Source organism: Alligator sinensis, unplaced genomic scaffold (genome assembly GCF_000455745.1).
Source record: "Alligator sinensis unplaced genomic scaffold, ASM45574v1 scaffold37_1, whole genome shotgun sequence".
NCBI lineage: Eukaryota > Metazoa > Chordata > Crocodylia > Alligatoridae > Alligator > Alligator sinensis.
In genome coordinates, this window is record NW_005841955.1 from 1,339,005 (window position 1) to 1,348,172 (window position 9,168).

Genomic DNA, 9,168 nt, shown 5'->3' on the forward strand with positions numbered 1-9,168 from the left:
TGAGGGGGAGGCATTGCCTGGCCTCAGCCTAAGGCCAATATGCTGAGGCAGAGAAGGGGGAGGAGGAGTTAAACCTGAGCAGAACTGCCAGGCCAGGCAGACCCCAGCTGGGGTCTGGTATGGATCAGGTAGGGGGCTTAATGCCCTCCCCCCATACCTCAGCCTGCGGGGCCAGCCTGGGGTCTGGTCACACCCCTCGCTCTTTACTCAAGCAGCGAAAAGCCTAAGAGGGGTTGCCTCCCCACAGCCAGGCAGACCCCGACTAGGGTCCCCTGCAGGCCAGGGAGAGGATTTAAATTCTCCCTCCCCACTTCTGCCTCAATGTGTTGGCCTGGGCCAGGGCCTGGCCACAACCCCTGCTTGAGCAGGGAGTAGGAAAAAAGCCTGGGAGCAGGGTTGCTCCCCCTCCCCCACCAGGCAGACCCCAGCTGGGGTCCAAAGCCTCCCCCCTCCACTTCTCAGCCAGCCAAAGTGGTGATAGTAGTGTGGCCAGGGAGTAGAGGGACTGGGTCAACCTTGCTCCACTAGAGCAGACTGCACAGCCCAGGGTTACAAAGCATCCAGGGATGCTGGGGGATTATGAGTTGACTTGAACTGGGAGGAAGTCTGGGACAGAAGTACCATAAACTAGTTTGATCCACAATTTACGGGAAAGATTTAATTTTTTTAAAAAGAATAATGTATTGAACTTGATCAGATAGTACTATTTGCTCTCCAAAACTAGAGCGCTAAATCTTGGCATTTTACCTTTAAACCTACAAACTAAGAGGTATAAAATGAATGCATCATTCACTCAATATAAATATGATCTATATTTTTTATAGCTATCTGCATTAGACAATAATCTGAAATAGCAAAAATGTAAAATATATACTATACCTCAGGACTTTTGCGATTTTGCAAAATTTGCTTGTCTGTTTCTTTGGTAGCAAAATATCTGGTGCAGCCACGATTTAAATACTATCATAATAAAATAAAATTAAAAAAGTGTGTCATATTATAGGTAAAGGTGAAAAAGCAAGGAGAAAACATTTAATATTTAGCATACGATCTCATTTTAGCTAATTGTATTTTCCCAGATGCGCTTTACATCTCCTTGTAGCATGACAGACTCATGACCCCTATCAGATTTCATAAAGTATTCATTATTGCTTCCTTCACAACTGCATGTTATTTATACTCATGGAATCAAAGAGCTAGGAGAGGAAACTTCTTATTGAATCTCAGTTAGCTCTAGCAGATATAGCTTTTTGTCAACGAAATGCGAAGGCACTGATCCATTAACTGGAACATTAGGTCAGATGCACAGCTTTATAAAGAACATCTTTATGACAAGAAAATATGTTATAATCACATTATTAACTGCAGCATTTAATAACAAGCATCAGGAAAAAAATAAAGGAATCTATTAAGCTTTAAGGAAATCTTTACAAAACTACATGGCAAAAGGTAAACATTGCTGCTTTATAGGAAAAGCATCTGTTAGACAGTATTTGTACTTGAACTTTTCAGTGCCAAAGTATGTTGTCCAAAATTAAGAACCTATAAAATACACCAAGTGACTACTAATCTGTTCTCAAATAATTTCAGTTTGTAAGCAGCCATCTCTTAAAAAAAAAATCATCAAACAAAAAACCTTAAAATATAAAAGTCAGAAATCTCTTCAAGTTATTTCTATGACAAAACAAAGTGATGCTTCTTCAAAACAAAGGCTAAATAAACAATTTGGGCATTTATACACATACGTTGTCTGCTCCAATGCTCCAGAGATCCGGCATCTTGGATCAGACTCGAGTCTGTTCTACATGTGAGCTGACGCACCCAGCGCTACATCAAACGCGGTTGTATAAATGGCAAAATGCATGCCAGTGCTGAAAAAATGGTGGCAGTGCGCTTTTGAACTAAAAACCTTCAATGTGTTTTAGTTCAAAAGCATGCTATTTTCTCAGCACTGATGTGCATTTCGCCATTTATACAAATGCATGTGCCACAGCACCGGGCACTTCTAAAAGTGCCCACACTGCGGCACACATGTATAAAAATGCCTTTATGTCATTAAGTATACTTGCCTTTGAATACAATTTTAACTACAACATTGTAACTGATGCTCTCTCAATAATCCACTCTACATAAAATGAGGGAAATGAAGCTCCAAATAAAGGGCAAAAATACATTTCTACAAGTAGAAAATTCCAACAAGCCCCACTCCTTTTTTTTCTATCAAGCCATAACCTCACTTTGTTACATTTCTTTTTTTTCCCTTGGCTTTCTTAAACTAGGCTTGGGACTGCATGAAAGAGTTAACCTAGGCATCAGAGATGTGCATTTGCTCTCCCATTTGTAATACAGACCTCTAATATTCCCTGAAGCTCAGTGGAGTAAATAACTTGGTAACACTTTATATTGTCTAAGTGATGTAAAATCTACATCATTCAGCCTGACAGCACTATTTTGGAGTTTGGTAAGTATTATCCTCAATGCTGCAAAACAAAACAAACAAACAAAAACCACACAGCTGCCAAATTTTAGAGAATCCCATGGGTGATGTTTCTCAGATTAAAGAGCTACTGATTTCTCACACATGCTGCTCCCCAAGCAGCATGTGTGAGAGGAGATGGGCCATAACTTTGTACCAAATCTGGCAGCAATGTCTGGAGTAGTTGAGTGAATAATGAATTTTAAGGAAGTATATGGTCTGTCTTGTAAGGTAGCTTAAGGCAGTGTCACAGTGGTTGGGTTAAGATATCTGTATGCAGTTCTTACATAGACTTAGTGAGACCTGAGCATGTTACAAAGTGTCTGGCCCTAGCTCCCCATCTAAAGTTGCCATAGTAGCATTTGCCTACCTTGCACAATTCTGTAAATCGTGGTGCAATGCAATGCTTGCAGAGTGCTATGTAGTGCCAAGTACTGCAGTGTCACAGATAGGAACAAGATGCACTCAGTTTCTGGCTCTTGGCCCCATGCTCTCTCATAGTATATTATAAAGGGCATACACTTAAACCATCTCTTTCAAATATTCAGATAATGATTAACATACCCTGTTAATTAAACAGCAATCTTTTTTAACATTTCAATATTTCTTTAAATTTTATAAATTAAATACATGTTTTAAGTATCTTTGACTCTCATAACAACTGGTAAATTCTACATAGTTCTATCTGATAAAAACATAATATTTATGAATTGATAAACACATTATTTTATGTTTTGAGGTTTAAAACAATATCGGGAAACTATTATAAACAAACAAAGAAAAAATATATAGAGTACCATCTCTTTTAAGTACAGAAATGCAATGCTATGCACTAGAGTAAGGTTGTCTAACTTCTAAGACTAATACAGATGTTTAAAAAGCTCCTGGTGGAAGCACTCTAACTATCATGCTTTACTCAAAGTGCTATCAGTTCAAGTAGGAGCAAACAGAATAGACAATCACTGTTTGGTGGGGGGAGACTTAGAGCCTGCCCACAATGACCCAGGCCAGCAGGTGGGGACACTCCCATACACCTCCCAGGAGGCTGTCAGAGGGGTTACTCTCCCAAGCCTGCCCCTCCCCCACCCCCCCATGCTGGTAACTGTCAGTAGTGCTGGGTGGGGCAGCTGTCTGTCTCCTCTCTGTTTCAGCCTGGGGTGGGGCAGGGCTGGGCTGGTTCTCACTTGGAAGAGATGAGCACTGGTCCAGGCTAGCAGGCTACCCAGTGAGGAGCTCTTGCGAAGCCGGGAGAATGCTACCTACACTGACTTGGGATGAGATGTGGTACAGGTGCTTGATAAAGTGCTTTAGTCTGATACCAAATCCATCCAGGGTTAACTTAGAGTGGAATCCACCATTTTTAAAGTGCTTTGTGTGCTGTGAATGCCTGTTCCATTACAGCTATAAAGCCCTTTCTACATACCAAATGCATGGTAAGTGTAACATCTGTACCTAGCCTAAAGGGCTGGGGGCCAAATATCCTGTGGGCCACACACCCATAGGCTGCACCAGGGCAGGCCATGGGTCCCATGGGGAATTTCCTCCACTACTTCACTGTGCCATCCCCCACCACTCTACCACACAACTCCAGGCTCACGCTCAGCTCCTGTAGTTGTGCTGCCCTGCCCTGTTCTACTCCGGGATGGGAGCAGGCAAAGGAAGCTGGAGGCAAGAGAGAAGGGGAATGCAGAGACTCTAGCTGCTGCTGAAGCTGCAGATATGGGAAGAGGGGAGCAGTGGTCAGGCAGGAGTCTGAGGGCTGCAAATTAACTTCTTATGGGCTGCATGCAGACCGCAGGCTGCCAACTGGATCACCCTGTTCTAGAATGCCAAAGGGTTTGATTCCAAAATAAAAAAACTGACCTACTGGGGGTGTTGAGCAGAAGTGTATTCATTTTGTCAGCCTGTAATTTACTATACAGGAGAGTATGAATTTAAACGTAATGGTTTTCATTATAAAAATCAAAAACTTCAGTGATTACACATATTAAAGCTTAGGGCAAAATGATAATTTTAAGCTTTATAATGAAAAATGCAGTTTTGGGTTCTCTGTGCATAAACAGATTAGCTATAACGTTGTCAATGTTTGAGTTTGCAGGACACTAGTTAGCAATCTATTCATCAAATATAAATGTATTGCCCAGTTCACAGTATCTGCTTCATTAATAGGACTGTCCCTAGTTTGGGATCTTAACTTGCAAATGTGCAAATCCATAGGACTTCATGCATCAATAAAAGCTTCAAGACTGGACTCTAATTTGGGATTTTCTGAAGTACTTAACTGAGTCCAGAGGAAAAGGAGCCTTTTATATACATCTACACAGATAAGAGATGTTACATAAAAAGAATGCACATGAGTTGGACAGAATCTTGATATGAGGACTAGAGAGAAGTCCAAGTTCAAGATGAGTATTATATTATCTTGTCCATTTCTCAAGCCTTTAACAGTACTGTCCACAGGCCTCAAAAGAGGAGATGTGGGACAAACTGGGGGAGAGAAAGAGGGCCAGAGTTCTGTTTTAGACATGCTGAGCTTGAAATGTAGGCTAGAGATTACACGAGAGAGGTTCATATCATGTAGCCTCTCTATGATATGAGAGAGGCTAAAGTTTTGAGACAAGGCTGGAGAGGTGAGGGCAAGAGAAAGTTACACGAAAGGGTCAGATGGGTCTCCACTCAAAAGCTGAAGTCACTATAAGTGAATATGGGATAATATGAGGAGAATGACAGAGATTAGTTAAAACTACAATGGGTAGAGATGGGAATATAGCAACATGAGGGTGAAGTAGGGGATTATACAGTTGTGAGGCATGGAGAAAGAGTGAAAAGGAAAGAAGGCGGCAACAGTAGCAATGGGAGAAATGCATAACCCCTTCATGACAGTGTGATCCAGGTAGAGGAACGTGAGAGGAGGGCTTCTTTACAGAGGTAGTGTTTGACACTGCCTCTGCAGCCCAATGGTTTCATGTCTCTGTCAAAGTCAGAAACTGAAAGGGGGAAATGGAAACAATGGAGTGGAGTTCCAAGAATAAGGGGTTAGAGGAAGAATTAAGTGGATAGGTGCAAGTTTAAAAACAGTGGCAGGAATGGGTACAAGAGATAAGAGCACACAGGATAAAAGGAGGACACAGGAAATGTCATACCAGGGATAAGTAGGACGATGTAGACACTGAACTGATTCATTCTAGTTAGAGAAGATGGAGGTGAATCAGGGAAATGGAGTATATGAAAACAGTGGGAATTAAAGAAAGGCTAAATGTCAGATGTGGGACATGTTTTGCAAAACCCAAATTCTGCAAAATGAATAGCATGCAGTTAAAAAATGAGAAACCTTTCAATGGGAAATAGTGGCAGAGAGCTTTAATACACAATCAAGGAAATATTCTATAATGATCTAGCTATTTTTAGAATTTGAACAAAACAAGCATAATATTAACAACACAATACATTTTTAAAGAGAAATACAAATTAAGAATAAAATGTGTGTAAAAAAATTGCGTGTGTTAATATACAAGTTCTTGAGGAAAAAAAACATTGTGCTCACTCACCCTAAAGTTATCTGGGGAGCTTAAATACAGTTTTTGTCTAATATCTTCTGGAGCACCTGCACAAAGCCTGTAAAAAATATGGTAATTCCTCTCCTCTTTGCCTTGCACGCAGATCCTAGATTTCTCCAGAAGGTAATGTGATACAAATCCACCAACAACTGAATTCTAAGAGAAAGAAAAAAATATTTCATTTTAAAATATACATGCTTGATCTGGTCAAGAGCATCTGAAACATGACTTTTTTAGTATCTGTTCATAAGGATGGACACTACCCAAGAAAAGATAAAAACATTACATTGCATAAACATTTAAAATAAATAGTTATTTCTCTCTACTAGAAGAGTTATTCTTCAAAATATGTTATGCATGCATAATTTACACACACACACACACACACACACACACACACACACACACACACACACACACACACACACAAGTGTGTCCAACCTGGCCAAATAGAAGACTTCTGTATAAACCCTGTGGCTACAGATAGAAGTTACACAACTAATTTAAGTGATTAGAAATAGGTTTAAACCTGTAACAGAACAGAAGTACAGTGTATTTAAACCACTTTCAAAATGGCCAAACCTTGTTTAAGGTAAACCTGGCTGTATGCAATATCAGATTTAACTGATTTTAATCAAACTGGTTTATGGAACTTCTGTCCCAGGTCCCTTCCTCATTCAAGTTAACTCACAGTCCCCCAGCATCCCAGGCTGCTTGGCAGCCCTGGGCTGTTCTGTCTGCTCCAGCAGAACAGGGTCTGCCCTACCCCTCTGCTCCATAGCCAGAGCACTACCACTCCTCTGGCTGGCTGAGGAGAGGGTTAGGCAGGAAAACCCACCCCTCTGGCCCAGCAACAGACTCCCAGCTGGATGCAGGCTAGTGCAGGGAGGGGAGGGCTGGGGCAGGGCAAAAGGGCTTAGCTCCACCCCCAGAGCCTGGAGTCAGCATGAGGGCTAGAATCCCCTAGCCACACCTTCCTCCTCAGTCTCCAGCTCTGCTGAGGGATGGTAAGGGCTTGTCTCTTCCCCCCAGCAGAGATGGGAGCCAGGAGCAGGGCTAGAGTCCCCCAGCCATCAGTCTCCAACCCAGACACTGAGGAAGAAAGCGTGTCTGGGGGACTCCAGCCCTGCTCCCACCTCCAGGCTCTGGGAAGCAGAGCCAGGCCCCAGTGCGGGCTTCCCCTGCCACCACCCCACAGCCAGTGCAGAGACAGAGGGGAAATAGCTCCAGCCCCCACTGCTGGCAGGCAGAAGAAAGCCCCCAGTTTGGGCTTCCCATGCATTCGGCTGCTTCCATCTGAAGATCCATTGCTGGGCCAGAGGGGTGGGTTTCCCCACCTATCCCTTGCTCAGGCAGCCCAGAGGCTGAGGTGGAGGAGTGACTAGGGGAATCTTGTGGCTCCCAGATCTCTGCAGTGACCAGCAGGCTGGGAGACATGTTCTAGCTCCCCCCAGAGAGCCTGTTTGTCCTCCTGCCTCCAGCCAAGGAAGTTCAGGGATGGAAATGTCACAGTCTTTTCTAGTTACCTTGCACATAAGGAAAATTAAATAACATGGATGAATAGAGGTCTTAAAGAAGACCTCAACTTTGTAAAGTGCATGCATGGTAGATCTTAAGAGTTCCCCTATTCTGCTTCTTATTACACCAATTAGAAAGGCCAGTTTGGCAAATGAGTATAAGAAGGGACAGACGAATAACCACTAGTAAGAAAGAAAGCCCCATAAGTGTCATAAATTACCAGGTTTAAAGTCAGTAAAGAAACCAGAACCCTTGTAACAGAGAAAAACCTCTTACCAGATCCTTAAAAAAAATTATCTTCTAAATGTGAAGTGCATAGTGTTCTTACACTGTAATGCTGACATGGCTGCCCAAGTGCAACTTGCTGGAAATAACCAAAAGCCCTATTTCTTTCAACTGAAGTAGGTAATCTAAAATGCTTCAAGTGATGCCTAAGGAGCAGCAGTGTGTCATCAAAACCGCTGAATTGAAACTGCTTTTCATTTAGCAAGACAAGTGGCTCCAGTAGAGTCCTTTCTCCCATTATTTATATGAACATAAACTTCTGAAAATTTGTGAAAACAATGAGCTATTCAAAGTCCAAGTTGCAAGATGAAGACAGTCAACTACATAAAAGATGAGAGATGGGGGTTGGGGCACAGGCTACAGCGCGGCACCATGCCTCAGTTATATCTCTGTTCACCCATGTTAAATACTGACAACATCTGGAAGTAAGAAAAACCAATATTGCCTTGGACAAGTTTCAGCCATCAGAATACGGTTGGGATGGTCCTTTGGTTAAATGGACTGCTAGACATGTGTAGGAGTAACCCCAAGTCCCAGGGGAAAAGAAACACAGCTGTAAAAGTCTGGGCTCTGACCACCGCAGAGAAAAAAACTTGGGCATTCTGTGTTTAGTCACGAACAGGTCAATGTTGTGGTAATCCTATTTGTAGAATATTAATCTTAATTTTCAAAGATTCACCCCTGAGACGGCTTGCAAAGTCATTGCGTACCCTTGGAAAACAGGTAGTGCAGATTGAGGGTGTTCCAGAAAAATCCCAAACCGTGAAGCCTCTTGTCATAACAGTATGTGTGGCATGACCTTGCCTACTGAAACGAAACATGTCCTTCACAGTGCCTGAGAGAATTTGTATTATCAAGTTCCCAATGTGAATGAGAAATGAGTGGCATGTATACTCAGCTCTACAACATTTATATGGAGTGTGCATTTCTTCTCATTCAATAGTATTTGCATCTGCCTGCCCTTCCGGGTGTGTTCTCATTCTGTGGCAGAGCACCAGCGGGATGCTTGCCACTTAAGGGTTGTTACAGACTGAGTGAGCCTGCTTTGTGAGCAGCAGGGAAAAGCCTCCACCAGGAACCATTTGAAGGGGGAAGGTGGGTGGCTGAGCACCTTTCGTGTCTGCCACTTGAAGGAGGAGAGCAGGCAGCAGACAGGTGCAAGCCAGCCCTGATGGGGTGGTCATTTTAAGATCCTGGCTCTCAGGGCTGGGGCAGCAGTTTGCTGCCAGCAGCCAAGGGAACAACAACATCCAGCAGGCACAATGCTCAAGGAATATCTTGGAGATACGGGCAGGAGCTATTGGGGAGTCCGACCCCCTGCGCAGGCAGGGA

The 9,168-nt window shown here is 43.0% G+C and overlaps 1 protein-coding gene across 6 annotated transcripts in view; it reads right to left on the reverse strand.

The window, feature by feature from the left end:
• MYO6 (myosin VI) overlaps positions 1–9,168 on the reverse strand; it is a 190,440-nt gene that overhangs the window by 95,709 nt on the left and 85,563 nt on the right. For all 6 annotated transcript variants that reach the window (XM_006020470.3, XM_006020468.3, XM_025200086.1 and 3 more), the window contains 2 exons: positions 6,025–6,189; positions 880–960 (listed from right to left, as the gene is read on the reverse strand). In XM_006020470.3, coding sequence (XP_006020532.1) covers positions 880–960; positions 6,025–6,189 — 246 coding nt within the window. The remainder of the gene's footprint in view (positions 1–879; positions 961–6,024; positions 6,190–9,168) is intronic.